This window comes from Colletotrichum graminicola (genome assembly GCF_000149035.1).
Source record: "Colletotrichum graminicola M1.001 genomic scaffold supercont1.58, whole genome shotgun sequence".
NCBI lineage: Eukaryota > Fungi > Ascomycota > Sordariomycetes > Glomerellales > Glomerellaceae > Colletotrichum > Colletotrichum graminicola.
Genome location: NW_007361062.1, coordinates 206,133 through 222,843, shown reverse-complemented (window position 1 = coordinate 222,843; position 16,711 = coordinate 206,133). Strand labels below are relative to the sequence as shown.

Below are 16,711 nucleotides of genomic sequence, written 5' to 3'. Positions count from 1 at the left end.
TCAGTAATGTAACAACCAATCTATTTGGCCGCCGCTTTTGTGACGTTACCGAAATAATCCCGCATGGCTGGAAAAACTCAAAGGTCCCCCTGCATGAAGGTTGTCTTTGATGGGTAAGACATTCCTTAGTTCCCGAGGCTTTTCCGATATCCGGCCTACACTCATACGTCATTGTAGATCCGACTGCCGACCACCATCCTGCGACCCCTTATCTCCTTTTTTTGACACCGCGCTTGACGTGCGCATCTGACCTGGCTAGTGGTCCCTCATAGCTCTTACTTACATTTGTCGTTACCTGCCCCAACATGGTTCGTCGGGGAGTAAATTCTGCGGCCAACAATACGACGGAGACGGGGCGGCTATTGGGTTCGGCTTCTGACGAAGAGGATTACGAAGACGATTCATCTAGCCTTGTCCCTGGCTTAAATGACATATACGAATATCAGCAGGATAGGATAGGCGTGAAAGTAGCCGCGACTGCCTGGTCGTTCATTGTGCTGGGACTATTCGTATCCACAATCGGCGTCATAATCCCTCATCTCCAGCAAGATTATCAGCTCGATGACATACACGTGTCTTCGATATTCCTTGTTGGCCCGCTTGGCTACTGTTTTGCTTCATCGCTGAGCAACCGAATTCACCGTAGGCTCGGGCAGAGGGGTATAGCCATCATTGGCCCGGCATGCCATTTCTTTTATGCGGCCACTGGCGCACTTCATCCCCCATTTTCAATGTTCCTTGTTAGTGTCGGAATCGGCTCGTTTGGTATGGGACTCTTGGACGGCTCTTGGTGCGCCTGGGTCGCCGGACTAAAGAATGCAAACACACTGTCGGGCATTTTGCATGGCTCGTTTTCAATTGGTGCTGCTATCTGCCCATACATTGCCGGCATACTGTTTTCGGAAAACAATGGCCTATGGTACCAGTGGTTCTATGTACTGGTACGTGATTTATGAGCACCATTCACCAAAATCCACCCGTGGTTTACTAACCATGCGTCTCGGTCATTTGCATCTGCGTTGGAAGTCCTGGTTCTGTGCCTAGCATTCAGGCACGAAGACGCGGAGAGATACCGCAACATTCAATCCGATCCCAACCAGCAACTTCTCGTCAATCTAGATGAGAGGGAGATTTTGAATTACAGTGCCACCTGGGTTTACTCAGCATATCTCCTCGCAGACGTGGGTACTGAAAGTACAGTATCCGGCTGGGTCGTGGCATTCATGTTACGCGTTCGGCACACTAGCATATATATATCGAGTGTCTGCTCTTCCGGCTTCTGGGTAGGCATGGCAGTTGGCCGTCTGGCCTTGGGGCTCGTGACAGACAAGCTAGGCGCTCGCCGGGCAGTAATCATGTATCTTCTCCTTACGCCCGTCTTCATCGTTATTTTTACACTTGTCCGAGTTCTGTGGGTATCTGTACTTACCATGTCGGTTGTTGGATTTTTTATGGGACCGTTGTTTCCATCTTGTATTGTTCAATTGCTCAACCTTTTACCTAGAGGACTCCATGTTGGGGCTGTTTCTTTTGTGGCCTCGGTTGGCCAGATTGGCGGGGCGATACTTCCATATCTTCTGGGAGTTATTACGCAGGCTATAGGGCTGTGTGTATTCCCTTACATGCTCCTAGCGCAATTCATGGTTATGCTCCTCATCTGGACGTTGTCGTTGACGCTTTCTAGAAAGGAGGTTGAAGTTGAGGAAGAGAGGCAGGTTGACCAAGCTCAATGAGACTGCCCCGCCCTTCCATACCGTTTCCTATGAAGGTATGGCAGAGAAATTATATACTCAGGTTTCATCTCAAACTTTGGATTGGATATAGGATAGTGACCTGCGAGCCGCTGTTTGTTGCATGTTAAGGAAGATTGTGTGGTATTCCATAGAGAAATTTAGAGCCGAGACTAGGGGCTCAGATATTATATGCCGACACTGTCTGAATGAAATACTGAATAAGTGTAAACGATTGTTTGAATGAAGTAAGAGGAGTTAATCAGACCTCGTTTTCTATCTATTGCACCCTAACATCGTGTCTCTTACTCTCTGAGGCATTGTCCCGATTTTATTCGTCCTCGGAGTTAAACTACTTCGATCTGGACCGATCTTTCCTTACTAAAAATCCAGTAACCAGTGTCCTTGCCGTGTGCGTACCCTAGTTAATAGCATTAAGTTGCGGAGACTCTAGGAGCGTACTATGGGGAATACGAAAGAGTACTCAGATGACGCTCTGCTTTATCGTGGAGATGCCTATTTTGCTCTAGTCCCAAGACAATAGATTATCATGACGCACATAGTCAATGTCTTCAAACTCAAAGGATCAAGACCTGCCTTCCATGCATTGGGTATGTCCTACATGTACTAGGTCAGCTTCCTCCAAACGTGGCAATAAATATTGCCACCGAGATGTGTACCAAATAGCAGGACCAAATCTGTTGTGAGGGAGTCCATATCGGAACTGGCGAACCGGTTGAAGGCGTAGGCTATATTGTAGACCAGATACATGAGGCAAGATAGTATTCCGACAGCTGTAACCTAGAGCTCGACGTGGCAGTTCAGTTTAACACTGGTAGAGGACATGATCTTTTGGGAAGTAAGTCATACCCAGCTACAGAAGAAAAGCATGAAGACAAGTTGCATACCGTTGCTAATATTATTGAGGTCCTCATTCATAATGCCGCCACTGGAACGACTGAGGACGCTTTCAAGAAAGTCCATGCCAATGGACCAGAAGGAGGGAAATGACACATTGCAGGCAAAGCCTTTGCCAGTTCTCCTTCATCATTGATCGTGGAGTTAAGCGCATCACTGTATATCTTCATATGAGCTGACAGGTTTCAATTTAGGGCTTCGACCTCTCATGACATCATTTCTTTCCCTTTCTCTCTGTATTTTTGGCATCAGCACTCCACCCGCGCATGATAACAAACAACCAAATATGTGGAGGCTGCAATATCACCTCGAACAACCACAGTCGGCGGGTGATTTGCATTTCCCCAATCTAGTATTTTATCCACAAACTTTTCTCACGAGGTGTGGATCGGCACCCGGATAGAAGTCGTCGTCATCATCGAAGGTATGCGCAGCAGGCGTCGGGCTCATTTTCCGAGTCTTGATACGACGGTTCGGCGGTGTCTTGGGTGCATCAAGGCCGGCCGAAAGACCGGCCGAGTGGACGGACTGGGGCCAATCAAAGGACTTTTGAGTAGCATGCTCAGTCTGTCTGACATGTTCGGTATGGATTTTCTGGTAGGCTTGCTCGGACGTGCGCTCGCGATCGAAACGGCAACCTAAATGAGGGAGAACTAGACCATGGTTAGAATTCCAAGATAAGAAGGAGGGACCTCGGATATGTATCACGCATAATAACGGGCTGTAAGAGGAAGGACGGTCGCTTGATGATGTAAGAGTGAATGCTGGGGTTGGTTGGGTCGGAGGTTTGAACCAGGCAAAACGTACCTTTGGCGACCAGAATATTAGCGGCCTCGACAGCCTTGATTTGGTGATAAGCCAAATCTCCTGCGACATAAGGTTAGCGTCATGTCGCAACTAAGCTTGCAGAATTGCATGATGCGAAGATCTGCCGATCGGTAATCGACGTGGCGGACGCCGCAGACGCGCGGATGCCGGGACCGGCATGTGAATCAGCGGGGAAACGAAACCTCTCGAAAGGTCAATTTTGATAATGGAGATACATGTACATACTGAAACCTGGTGTAGTCGCAGGGGAACGGGCCGATTCCGTGGGGGTGAAGGGCCTCGCTGATGGGTTCAAATTGGGGATCTGAGATTGGTGCTGAGAAGTAAAAGCGTTGCCGCTTCCGGATTCGCAACCAAGGGAAGGCATTTTCATATCTTTCGGTGCTCTTCTGCAGTCGCTGCGAGCAATTGACGATGACTTGCTTGGTTGTTTGTTGCAGATTGTGGGGATGTTTCGGGAATTCGGCCTCGCAACATCTCATATCTCAGAGAGAAGTTTGGTGATTGAGGCGAGTGCTACGTTGCGTTGCAATGTGGTTGGGTTGATGAAAGAAGAAGGAGCGAAACTCATTGCTGAGGTCAGTATTTCTTCATTTGCATTTTGCTTTGTAATCCAACTCCGTTACAATGATGAAAATACAATTGCTACTTGTTGCATCATCATGGGAGCAAATCATAGTGGGGTTTACTTCTGATCTTGTGTGTGGGAGCAAACGGGTGATGAGAGTACACAAAGTTCGCCGACGCGTTCACAGAGAAGATTTCTCACCTCCAATATCTTTGGTACCTTTGGATTGTACTTGACTGTTACTCTTATTCCTGGCCGCTGTATTGATCAAATTCGAGAACAGGCGTCTCAGCGCACCACTCTACTCTCAGTTACAATGAGTCGATCATGTTCCTTGTCAGCTGATCTATGTACTGGCATTGACAGCAGACATGGATGTACATCTCGGAGCCAAAGCTATACACAAGAAACACCAGAAGGGCAGCCTTTCTGTTCATCGACTTTCTCCTGTGCGCGATTAGCGTACAATGCTTCTTTTGTTGGTCCATCCTATACGTTGATAGCTGAGGCCTTAATTTCAGCATTCTTTCTCTTGGCAATTAGAGTGCTGTCTTCCCTTTCCACCTAAGTTCAAATCCTTTTCTGGGATTTGCTTCAATTGCATTGAGACTTCGAAACTTGCCTGTCCCAAATAACAGACTGGGCCATTGAGGGCCAAAAGCAAGGTTGCCAAACGATATGACCACCGATATCTCAGCTTCGTGTGCAAACTTGATATGAGCTGCTAGATTCAAGTCGAGGTGAGGTCAGCTCTGGACCTTAGGGGTTGTTTCCCCACTATCGGTAATTGAGAACCTTCGAATCAATGCAGATGGAGCTAGCTCCGAAGTCAGCCATGCTCAGCACTTTGAAAGTTTTCGGGCCATGGAATTTGACTTCCTGAAAATATTGAAGAGACGATCCTAGCGATCCTAGCGACCCTAAACTCCTCATCATCCGACCAACTTAAGCCCGGACACAAGATTCCCCCGTTCGAAAAGAGCTCGGAGAAAGCTGTACATCTCCGAGAATCAGAACATAAGCTTGCTTCATTGTAAGCTTGACGGCGACACTGGCCATGCACAAAAAACATGCACAAAAAACAGACGGAGAAGCTTGCAGGCCAACGCCGAGGCCGTTGATGTCTTGCGTATCCGCTGGTACACACCATCAATGTCCACCCCGGTACACCCAAAATCCAATTATGATCGATTTCGTCAGTTCCGGAACCCGCCTCGGGCGGTGCTCCGATGTGGACGGCGGCAGCGGCCCGGAAAACATGATTCGTTGCGATAATTGCAAATCAGTCACCGGCTCGACTTCCTCTTTCGTCCAGTTGATGCCACCTTTTCGAGATGGTGGAAAGCCGGAGCGCCTACCAGCTCGCGGGGATTCGGTTGGACAGCTGGGAGAATAGGGAGCTGTGTGGTTTTACATCAGCATCTGTCATCCTAGTAAATGAGGCGCGTTTGCGCCAAGCCGTGACAGCAATATTCCCTCTACATGTGACCGCTGAATTTAGGCATAAAGAGCTCCCCACCTCATGATGGCTGTATGATGTGCTTTCCGTCTTGGGCGCCTCGTGAGTCTGGGTACAGCCTGCCGCTTGCTTTTGACTCGTGACGTGGGGTTGCAGCGTTCGAGACCTGATTCTGGATAAGGGTTAGCTCTATGTCGTAATGCGAGCGGAATCGAGCTGTCCGCATCTCCGTCGTTTCCCCCAAGGCCATCCAGGCCCATGGCACATTCAACTAGGGGCCGGCATAGTGTACTTACAAGTCAAGCACGCCCAGCATTACCCACATGTCGCGGGGGCCGAAAATTACACCACTCAAGCCCGCTTCTCGAGGTTAACCATATTGCGTTGCAGCCATTTCGGAATCAACTAGACCTTCCCATCTGGGTATGTGGTGGCTACGACTGAGCCTTGGCACATAATCCTAGCCCGCTCGGAGGTAGAAACCACATCCCACGCGCAACTTGCTGTTCGGAAGACATCGGTTGAGACGATACGTGGTTGCGTTAGTGTTGTCTTTCCAAGGATCCACCCCCGAAGCTTGAAGAAGCAACCCTCCAAGGCGCTTCTGTTCTCCCCGCCAGGGTAAGGAAAGTGAGGCCTCATGGCCACGATTGTCTTGCCGATCAGTGATACATGCCGGCAGCCGGCAGTCGATGTAACGGTGCGCCACAACGTTCTCAGGCTTAGTCGTGATAGCAGCCCTCTGTCCTAGCCGGGGAGTCGAGCCCCACTCCGCTGGCCGGGCCGTCGTGAGCGTTTGCTCGATTTCATTTGTGGACTTCGAGCGAAGAGACGGCAACAAACAGCCCAAACGACGTGATTGCATCAAGCCCAACAGGATCAAACGGGCTCGATGATGGAATATGCAGCGTGTTGCAGGATTCTGCCCGGTTTATTGGCGTACTCGGTGAGGGCGTTGTCCACTTCGTTGCGCAGGATTATCCAGCGATTTCCTGTTCAAGAAGTTCGCGGTCAACTCACCCGCGACCCAACAAAGACATAGCATCTAGAGAAGTGAACAGATTTGATTAATACCTTCTCAATTCGGAATAAGCATGTCCATGTCTCAGTCTCTGATAGTTGTGGTACTGTAGATGTGTGGAGCTTGACGTCTGCTGGCTGCGGAAGGACTCACTCTGCACCCAGCATCCTTGCGGATAAACTTGCTTTTTGATGCAACTCAAGGCGGGCATATGTGATTTTGAGGTTTTTTCATTCCTGCATCCGATCAAGGGAGGAGGTCGAACAGAGATTCGAGTGTGGTGAAGGGGACGTTGAGCGCCACGGCCCAAGGGAGGTCGGCCGGATATTTAAAGACTCGATAACTCGCAAGTTAATTAATGACTATGTCTGAAGATCTCAGGAGCATTCACTCCTCCATTATAGGAGGATTTGGAATAGCCTGCCCTTTACCTGGCACCCTTCTCGGAACTTATCCCTGCCGTAATCTTTTCTGTTCTATTTTTGTCTCACCAATATGCAGAACCAAACATCTCAGAATCCGGCCTTGCCTCCGGTTGGACAAGTTCCTCGCTCGTTCACCCAAGGCGCACAAATCAGATCCAGGTTTCCCACTGTTACGGCCGCTTTTTATCACCATGCAGAGAGTCATCGAGACGTCACTGCGGCTCGTGACCTCTCGGCACCGCAGGTTCGAGACATCACATATGGCGATCTTGCCCGCCGGGCCAACCAGTTGTCCAGAAAGCTTACCAGTCTCGGGGTTCAACCTGGTGACCGAATTCCGCTTGTCGTCAAGCGAGGTATTGACATGCTTGTTGGTATCATTGCGATCCTCTCTTGCGGAGCTCAATACGTGCCACTCGACGGCGGTGTAGTACCTGACTCAACACTGCGATTCGTACTCAAACAAGCCGGTGGAACACACGTTTTGTGTCTAAAGTCAACAAAGTATCGGTTCGAGACACTCGGTTCCCCCTGCGATGCACTTGTCATTGACGAAGACTTGGGAGAAAACGAAGATAATTTGGAAGCCCTTCCATTCCGTGACCTGGCCAAGCCGGAGCACGGGTGCTATGTCATCTACACATCTGGTATGAACCGGACATCAATGAGAAACATTATTGGCCCAAAAGCCCAGCTGACCGTGCCCCCAGGAACTACTGGCACTCCGAAAGGAGTTGATGTAACCCATCAAAATGTAACTAACCTTGTCTGCCTTTCGCCTGGCGATCTGAGCATCTCCACCGGGACACGTGTGGGTCAGGTCTTGAACATCAGCTTCGACATGGGTAAGGCAATGAACTTGCTTCATCTAATTATCGTTGCTGATTACTCTGTAGCCGCGTGGGAGATGCTGGGATGTCTTTGCAATGGAGGAACTCTCGTTCTCAGAGGCTCCAACTGGGAACCATGTCTGCGAGAGGCAAGGATTAAATCCTATGAAACTCGAGAGACATGTACTAATAACTTATTAGGCCCAAGTTTTGATCTGTACACCAAGCATTCTGGCAAAGTACGATCCTCGAGAATACTCCAACATCAGAGTTGCTGCGACTGCCGGTGAACCCAGTTCTCAGAGGTAGGCTTGAAAGTAGACCAGCAAAGTTGAGCTTGGGCTAATTCTTCCATTCAGACTCGCAGATTTGTGGGCCACACATGCAACCTACTATAACTGCTGCGGACCAACAGAGACCACCATTGTCAACACCATGCATCTTCACCAACCAGGAGAAGCTTTGACAATTGGCAAGCCAACTCCTAACAATACAGTCTATATTCTCGATTCCGATGGAAAGCCTCTGGGGATTGGTGAGACCGGGGTGATGTGGGCTGGTGGTCATGGCATCTCTCGTGGTTATGTGTCTCTGCCGGAGAAGACTGCTGAGCGATACAGGCTAGACCCTTTTGCCAACGATGGGTAAGTCTACAAAACGGTATTATCGAGGTCTGTAGTAAGTAACCATTTTCGGTAGCTCCATGATGTACAACACCGGGGACCTTGGTCGCTGGAGACATGACGGCTGCATTGACATCCTCGGGCGAGTCGATGATCAGATCAAGATCAAAGTCAGTAAAAGCTCACCTTTGTTGTGCTTTCTGATTCATTTTCTTACAAAGCAGCTCAGGGCTTCCGAGTCGAACTTGACGGTGTTACTTCATCGATCAACAGTTGTTCTGTCGTCTCAAAAGCCGCAGTACTGTTCATCCACAACGAGATCCATGGGTTTGTTACGCCACGTAACTGCGATCTTGACATCATTCAGGCCCACATCAGAGCTCGACAGCCTTACTACGCCATCCCTACCAAGTTTCATTTCCTCGACACTCTGCCCCTGACTTTGAATGGCAAGGTGGATAAGCGAGCTTTGCAAGACTTGGTCACTGATGCCGACAAGGAGGTGACGAGCATCGCCATCAAAGAGATTGGCTCCCAGCATTCTCTCTCTACGAGGAGCAACTCCTCTACCAGTGAACTCAAAACCGAGTCCTCTGCTTCTAGCTTCACAGATGTGGACGAGAAACTTGATCTTAGCCAAGACATCCCTGTCAAGCGCTTGGCTCAACCATACCGCGGTTTCACGCACCGCATCGCCATCGTCTACCGCTGCTTGTTCACCATAGTCGGCCTGATAAACATCGCTGCAATCGTCGTACTATTTTTCACCGGACTCCAGAGGAATTGGCTCAGCAACATCACGGCTATCAATCTTCTTGTTGCCGTTCTCGCGCGTCAGGAATTCGTGATCAATGTCTTGTACACAATCACCTGCAACGTACCCAAATACTGGGCCCTTGCCGTTCGAAAGCGCTGCGCGAGGATCTTCCACCTCGGCGGGGTTCACTCAGGTGCCGCTGTTTGTGCGGGCGCTTGGCTTCTGGCTACCAACGTCAGTGACGAGGTTTGTCAGCTCACCGAGTGCTCTACTTGGGGCTACCAGTCCATGGCCTCAAAGGTCGTATCTTGGATGCTCACCGGTCTCTTCACTATCACGATTGGACTTGCCTGGCCTTCATTTCGGAAAACGCATCACGACCTCTTCGAGAAGACGCATCGTTTCGTTGGCTGGACGATGCTTGGTCTCTTTTGGGTGCAGGTTGTACTTGGTGCCAATGACGGAAGACCGGCGAACGTCTCACTTGGTACAGCTTGCGTTCGTACCCCCGGAATCTGGTTGCTTGCCGTGGCAACCATGAGCATCGCCTCTTCTTGGATGTTCCTCAGAAAAGTTCCTGTTGAGGCTGAAGTTCTCTCCAACCACGCTGTGAGGCTGCACTTTGGCTACACAGTCCCCGTCAATGGCAGCTTTGTAAGACTTTCGAGGCGACCGCTTCTTGAGTGGCACTCCTTTGCCACCATCCCGGCTCCAGAGAAAGTGGGAAACCATCCCAAGGGATTCTCGTTGGTGGTCTCGAATGCTGGCGACTGGACAAAGAACTGCATTGAGAAGCCACCCACTCACATCTGGGTGCGCGGCGTTCCAACTTGTGGTGTGATGCGGATTGCCACTTGCTTCAATAGGATTGTTGTTATTGCTACCGGTTCGGGCATTGGTCCTCTACTTGGGCATATCCAGGATCAGAGTTGCGCAACCCAGTTGATCTGGTCTACCCCAAGACCCGAACAGACCTTTGGCAAACAGTTACTTGACAGTATCAAGTCCAAGATACCCAGCGCGGTGATACATGACACCAAGACCATGGGTCGCCCGGACTTGGTCAAAATGGGTTACAACATGGTGAAGAGCTTCCAGGCTGAAGCCGTTATTATTATCGCCAATGAAAAGATCACGAAAAAGGTGGTTTACGGACTTGAGACTCGCGGCGTCCCAGCCTACGGTGCCATTTGGGACTCCTGAGAATTGGGACACTATGGGATTTGAGCAGTTGATACTGTTGTGGTCAATTCGTTAGTTTCTTACTTTTTTGGTGTCGGGGTGCCGGCGTGGCTTGATAGCAATTTCCCTTTGTCCTGTCTATATCACAATCCTCATCTTGGGTGAGATTTGTCTGTCATTTATGATTCATGGTATGACTTAGCTAGCGTTTGGGAATTCAAGTTCAATTTTTAACAACCCGCGGTTAGGTGACGTTTCGGCCCACCTCGTTTTCGCCATCTTGTACACAGAAAGGTCCTAATAACTGAAACCCCGACGCGTTATTTGCCCATTTCATTGCATCTTCCGGCAATGGACAACTGAATTACTTGGCTGCCTTGGTCCTCCCAAAATCAAGCTTCTCCCACTTCATAAAGCAGCCGCTCAAAAATGCCAAAGCCCCTGCGGCCACAATGATGTACTGTATGTTTGCAATAACGCTTGCAACGTCTGACACCGCCAGCGCAGCTACTCTCCGGTCTGCGGCGGCCCAGATCTTGGAATCTTGGCCAGCCAAAGCTTCACGGATGTCGTCTTCACTATAGCCCAGTCCAGAAAGTGAAGCGTTGAGACGGTTGAATCCAACATTATGGAAGAGGCAACCTGCCAAAGCAATTGTGGTCGAAATGCCGCCAAGCTGCACCAGGATGAAGAGGGCAGTAGCATCGAGGCGTCGGTTCGCAGGCACACTTTGCGTCAAGATGGCAACACCATTCTGCCACATGCATCTAGTTCCAGCACCTATAAGAATGCTGACCCCCATGATCCGGCCCTCTGAGCTCTGGGCAGTGAGCTGTGACTGGAGTCCTCCTCCAATCATGGCCAAAGCACCACCAACGACGTAAAACGGGGCGTATCTGCCAATGACAGGTATAAGACCAGCCATGAAGATGGTGAATACGATGAAAGTAAAAATGAAGGGCAAGAGTCGTACGGCAGCTTGTACTGGCTCCAACCCCTTTGTGAAGGCAAAGAATAGGGGAGTGTAATACAAGGCGATACCGTAGCAACTTCCAGCTGCAAAGGTCCCCAAGCAGATCAATGAGATTGTCCTGCTCTTTAAAAGGTCCGCAGGGATATTCCGGTTTTCTTTACTGGTGAAAAGGCAGAAATATTGTTGCAGGAAGTAAGAGGCATAAATGACACCGACAAACACCCAGGCCACAATTGCGGAGTGTGAAGACCAGTCCCATGCGGAACCACTGAAGATGAGGGCAAAGCATAAGAGGATGAAGCCAGCCATATGTAGAACCACGCCAGTCCAGTCGATAGCGAGGAGGCTAGCAAGAGCTGAAATATTTGGTGCGACATGGATGGGAGGCAGCGCCACAAAGATGAGCAGGACAATGCTAGCAAGAATCGGCAGGTTCAAGTACATAGCCTGGCTTTGAGTTAGCCAACACTACAAACACCAATAGTGAGTATACGAGGTACCACATACCCATCTCCAGGTAGCGTTCTGGTTTTCGGCAAAAGCCCCTCCGATAACTGGACCTAACGTAAGCCCAATAGCCCACGATACCGCCATCATACCTTGGAAGCGAGGCACCTCAGCGGGTGTAGAAAGAAGCACATTAACGAGAAGGGTGCTGTTGACGAGATGTCAGTCAAGCATCTCAAGACGTGAACGAGAGGGTGGCTTGTGCTTGTGTACTCACAGCTGGTAACTGCCAGCCCCTCCGATGCCCGCAACAGCACGACCGATAATGATCGAGTCCACGCTCGTGGCCGATCCCGAAACAGCGGCTCCAATGAGGAAAATCGTATTGTAGACGACCAGCTGCAACTTAACGTTGCCAAGAAATGCTAGCTTGCGGACGAGCGGAACCAAGCAAACTTGGCTGGCGGTGTAACCCGTGGCGACCCAGGGTAGGAGATGGACATGTCCAAATGCTTCGTATATGGGAGCCTGGATATTTGCGATGTTACTGACGTCGTAGCCTAAGAGTCAAAGTCGGTATGTCAGTCTGCTGGAGGGAGATTATTTGGACTGGAACGGCCTCCGACTCGTTGCCTACCTACCAAGAAGCATGCCTCCTAGGATGAAAGCTGTTTGAACACAGGGCCATCTCCATGACGCCCAACCTTCTCTCGGGTGGCTTTTCTGTTCCACAGTGGTGCTGGCCTCCTTTGTCTCCGGAGAAATGCTGCCGGCGACAGTGCTACCGCGCTCGACGTCACTGCCAGATGTTGCTTTCGTATCGGTCTGCATTATCGAGTAGAGGTCTCAGCTTCCAATGGAATATAGAAGACAGATAATCCACCGTGGGGCAGGAGTATGAAAGACGAGAAAGCTTGCAGAAAAGTGGCGAGCGTTTTCGGGCATTAAAGATCACTTGAGACCACCCTCCTTCCGAAGATTGTTCGCTTGAGAAGCCTTATTAAATCCTGTGGAATTTGATGTTTCCTCGTTTTTTGGCCTCGGCTGTTATCTACTTTAATCGCCCCCAGTAAGTCTCATTCGGCGCTTAGAACCAACTGCCTGGACCAAACACTGCAGCGTGATATTGCCCGGTCTCAGTAGTCCTGGCCCCCACCAGTCAAAGATGATTACGAGGATGTGATCCAGATCTGGAAGGGAAGCCGACGCACAAATGTGAACCCACGCGATAAGGCGGACGATGCCTGGTCTGAATTGGTGCTGCGGCACAGCTCGTTGTGTGCAGTAGGGACACGTCTAATCGTTTTACTCGACAATGGCCCGGCGTACCAGAAAAGATCTTCGTCGCCTGATCTGATCCTGCCAAAAGGCATCTGTATTCCTGTCGATGGCGTTCCAATCAGGCTGGGGTTTGAGATGGAGTTGAGTGTCCCACGTCAGCCGGTGAGAGCTAAGCACCTCCCATATCTTAAGCCTGTGCCGTGCAAAGTGTTGATTAGCTCTCGAGGGTGACATTTCTATGCTTTTGGTATCCGCCTCTAGTAACATCGCTTCCGTAACGGCTGCATCCTTCTCCGTCTCACTGTGTGCGTCTTGCATGCAAGTACCAGCCCTGCGGGACTCTCGGGCCGACTGGGATTCGTGCAATCAGATGCGGCAGGTCCGTCGGACTTTAACCTAGCACTTTAAACGAGGACTGCAGTGAACGGGCGACTCAGAAGAACATTGTTTGCTTTACGCTGATCATGCCCCTGTTGGTGTCTAACCAGGCTTGGCAGAAGCAGGCTCCCCTGCACGTTCATCACTCCCAAGAGTTGATCGGCGACGTGGCACAGAATCATTCCGCCCGACGATTGACGAGCCCTGATGAGTGAGTGTCTTCAGTGGCAGCATACATTAAGATCTAATAATAAAATTCGGTCAACGGCATAGCGTCATGACGCCTGGGTGCATGGAAGGCGTGCGTTCGTTGTAAGTTATTGCAACTCAGTAGCTGGACGGTGGTGGGTGTGTGTTAAATTCAAAACGCAGATCGCCAGTCATATATCCGTATCCGTATATGTATTGTAAACAACAGCTAACAAACATTACTGCTTTGGGAGACTTTGGCAATATTATTAAAGTCGGCTGATAAAAGGGGACCCCAAATCATGCGCCACTGCTCGTCCCATCACCCATTTCGATTCCGACAACCCACTCTGTTGCCAGGAACACATAGATAGCACTTTGTTCCGGCGGCTCATCCGAAAGAACACAGATAGATGGATCTTTCCACCATCAACAGAATAGACAAAAAAAGATTCAGCAAAAAAATGGACTGTGCCCAGAGGCGGATTCGAACCGCCGTCAACACGGATCGCTGTATAGAAGAACCACAACGTATCATCCTAACCAACTAGACGATCTGGGCGGGTAGGCTGGTAACCCTCAATTGACCGGGGTGGTTAGAAAAGCCAGTAAGAAGGCGGCTGGCTCACTCTGCGCTCAGTTTCTTTCTCCACATCTATTTTAGAGTTCTAAGTTAAAGCAACACCACATTATTTATCACCTGTAAGTTCAATCGGGACGTCGATGCTTAACTTCGTGAAACCATCCGCCATAAAGAATACTAGGAAGGGGTATTAAACGTCACTGGCGGCGCTGCACAATCCCCCCCGGTGAAAATAACCCCATTGTCTTGTTGAATAGGTTTGAAAGGAAGCTTAGTACCAGCGGTCGACGATGCTTTCTTCGGGTCCAACACTTTTGTCAGCGACAATCAGCTCACATGAACAATGAACGCTGCGCATTGTCTGCATTTTCAACGCGATGAACAACCATCGACTGGAAGCTCGATTTTTGAAGCTATATATAAGAAGATGGTTCAGGAGGCGGCTCTCAACCAACCTTCTTGCAGCAACCAATTCAAGAATCATAATTACCAGCCTACCCACATTCCAAATCTTCTCACATCTCGTAGCTCGAATCCTGGGATAAGTATCACCGAGCTCACTACTAATATCCTTGCATCCACACTCCTGAAAGATAGAATCAGGAGACACCATGACTGACTTTGAAGAAACAGGCAAGAGGTCGGGCGATGATATTGGTGGACGCAACAAAAGACGGCGACTTGAGCCGCCTCAAAGCCACACTAACATGCGAACCCTTCTGCGAGCCGCGGGACTTGGCGGTGAGACTCCAATATCAAACAGCACCGAGCAGCAAGAACTCGGTCATGCCAATCGCACCAAACCGCCACCGGCGGTATCTGACCCGGTTGCCCTCTACCGACGAGGTCGATACATACCCACAGGCGCCGGCAATCACCAAATTCGGGTCCCAGCATTCCTCCGCGTAGTGTCGCCGGACGGAGAAGCTCCCCACACGCAGGAAGCTGAGGCCCCCAAAAGCCCGAGGTTGTCTCCATCGCGTGAAGCTCCTACTTCCCGGCCCCCAAGCTCCGTTCCTCTCGACCGCCGGCCCGCGGCCAACCCACAGAGTAACGTGAAAGCGGTCAGAGTTTGTCCGCAATGCAGGGACGTTCCATTGGGCCCCGGTCCCATCGTGAACGGCGAGCCCACCTATCCCGTCTGCGAGAGCTGCCGCCAGGCCAATATCAGACGGCAGGTCCTCCGGGGCATAGCTGCGCAAGCGCTCGTAGAACTAAGCCAGCGCGTCACTTCTCGCGCGCCAGAGCAGAACGACCAAGTGCAGGATGTGAGAGGTCAGTTTCTCAACGGACTCGGCCGCTTGCCCAAGCGTCCTCAAGAATTTACGTGTCTACGGTGCAAGAGGCCGCATATGCCCCTGGCGCCAGGTCGGAGACGCTGTGTAGAGTGTATCTGCATCCTCATCGCTTTTGGCCCCGACGGAGGCGAAGAGCAGGCCGCTGCCGATGCCAGTCAGAGGCCAGAGGGAAAACGGGGGAAACGGCCGGCGGAACTGGAGCAGCAGCCTCAAGACGAGCATTGGCACATGTGCGACGGCTGCTTCAAGAAGCCGGTTCCCCCTGGCGAGAGGAAATGCCCGCGTTGTGTGGTCCGGTTCGCCCTGATGCACCGTATGCAGAATATGTGCGTCATTTGCGAGCGAAAACCCGCTGTCGGGGGTCAATCCTGCTGCGGCGACTGCGAAGTCCAGAGCAGTCTCGGCTCAGGCGCCATCACGATGGCCACTTCTGTGGTTTGCAACGCTTGCGGGTATTACGTTGACGAGACTACAGATGGGCTTTGCCGGGGCTGCCGTGCGTCTCGTGCGTCCACGAGCGCGGCCGTAAGCAGAGGGAGCCGAAGATTGTATGATGATTCGGACCCGGTGCACACACACACACCCGAGGTGAGATGGCCTTTGTTCAAGCTGTGAGTAGACAGTCGTTCTAGTGGTTTTCTCTACCGGAGAGAATCCGTCAAGGCCGGACAATATAACATCACGGATATCCCGAGACTCTGCTCGGGGCAGGCTGCGCGGAGGAAGAACTGAGCCTAAAGAGGGCTGACAACGTGCTCGGAACAAAAACGATAATGGGTACAGACTACGGTATGTACTTGCACCTAGAAAATAGATGGAGTATTTTGGTCGCGTTAAAGCGTCGCTGTAAGCATGGATAGAGATCAAGTTGAAGGTCGTTGAATTCTTCAGGCGGCAGTCCCGCAACGAGCCCTCTCTGACTTTTTCCCAAATGAACCCGACGTTTGATAATGGAAAAGCGACAATATGGTTTTTGAATCGTTTCGTAAATGGTCCTGGCCTCAGCGGGGATAAGATACGCAAACAGGCCAAGACATGCCTAGTAAGTGTTGTCCGCGTCTTTGTAGTGGGCGGGTTAAACAATCGTACGTTTGCCTTGCTTTCGTAGAATCCTTGTTGAATATCAGAAACAACCTTGAGAAATATGGACGAAAAGTCGTTGGGGGGAACAACTTTGCTATAAAGAAAGAAATGCTGATAGCCGCAAATATCTTGAATCAT

General features: G+C 50.5%; 5 protein-coding genes and 1 non-coding gene across 6 annotated transcripts; 3 read left to right on the top strand and 3 right to left on the bottom strand.

Moving 5' to 3' along the window:
* The first annotated feature begins 290 nt into the window (after positions 1-290).
* On the top strand, positions 291-1,744 carry GLRG_10284 (major facilitator superfamily transporter). Its single transcript, XM_008100969.1, has 2 exons — positions 291-945; positions 1,027-1,744. The coding sequence occupies exons 1-2, from the start codon at positions 306-308 to the stop codon at positions 1,731-1,733; spliced, it is 1,347 nt and encodes a 448-aa protein (XP_008099160.1). The 5' UTR covers positions 291-305; the 3' UTR covers positions 1,734-1,744.
* Positions 1,745-3,005: 1,261 nt separating this feature from the next.
* On the bottom strand, positions 3,006-3,843 carry GLRG_10283 (uncharacterized protein; the record flags this gene model as incomplete). The annotated part of the gene is made up of 3 exons (XM_008100968.1): positions 3,006-3,301; positions 3,456-3,515; positions 3,702-3,843. 3 exons carry the CDS (start codon positions 3,841-3,843, stop codon positions 3,006-3,008), a joined length of 498 nt encoding a protein of 165 aa, XP_008099159.1.
* Positions 3,844-7,019: 3,176 nt separating this feature from the next.
* GLRG_10282 (AMP-binding enzyme) lies at positions 7,020-10,362 on the top strand (the record flags this gene model as incomplete). The annotated part of the gene is made up of 7 exons (XM_008100967.1): positions 7,020-7,596; positions 7,660-7,794; positions 7,846-7,917; positions 7,988-8,084; positions 8,139-8,423; positions 8,479-8,572; positions 8,632-10,362. 7 exons carry the CDS (start codon positions 7,020-7,022, stop codon positions 10,360-10,362), a joined length of 2,991 nt encoding a protein of 996 aa, XP_008099158.1.
* A 343-nt stretch (positions 10,363-10,705) lies between these two features.
* GLRG_10281 (major facilitator superfamily transporter) lies at positions 10,706-12,592 on the bottom strand (the record flags this gene model as incomplete). The annotated part of the gene is made up of 4 exons (XM_008100966.1): positions 10,706-11,761; positions 11,822-11,969; positions 12,039-12,321; positions 12,403-12,592. The coding sequence occupies 4 exons, from the start codon at positions 12,590-12,592 to the stop codon at positions 10,706-10,708; spliced, it is 1,677 nt and encodes a 558-aa protein (XP_008099157.1).
* Positions 12,593-14,081: 1,489 nt separating this feature from the next.
* GLRG_13259 lies at positions 14,082-14,171 on the bottom strand. Its single transcript has one exon. It is a non-coding gene; the product is annotated as a tRNA-His (tRNA).
* Positions 14,172-14,803: 632 nt separating this feature from the next.
* On the top strand, positions 14,804-16,044 carry GLRG_10280 (uncharacterized protein; the record flags this gene model as incomplete). Its single annotated transcript, XM_008100965.1, has 2 exons — positions 14,804-15,816; positions 15,966-16,044. 2 exons carry the CDS (start codon positions 14,804-14,806, stop codon positions 16,042-16,044), a joined length of 1,092 nt encoding a protein of 363 aa, XP_008099156.1.
* Positions 16,045-16,711: the final 667 nt, after the last annotated feature.

What these genes read in the sequence shown, in the direction of transcription:
- GLRG_10284 (XM_008100969.1), top strand. Translation starts at nt 306, where the DNA reads ATGGTTCGTCGGGGAGTAAATTCTGCGGCCAACAATACGACGGAGACG. An exon ending in GTGGTTCTATGTACTGGTAC is followed by an intron (nt 946 to 1,026) that starts GTGATTTATGAG and finishes CTGCGTTGGAAG; the next exon opens with TCCTGGTTCTGTGCCTAGCA.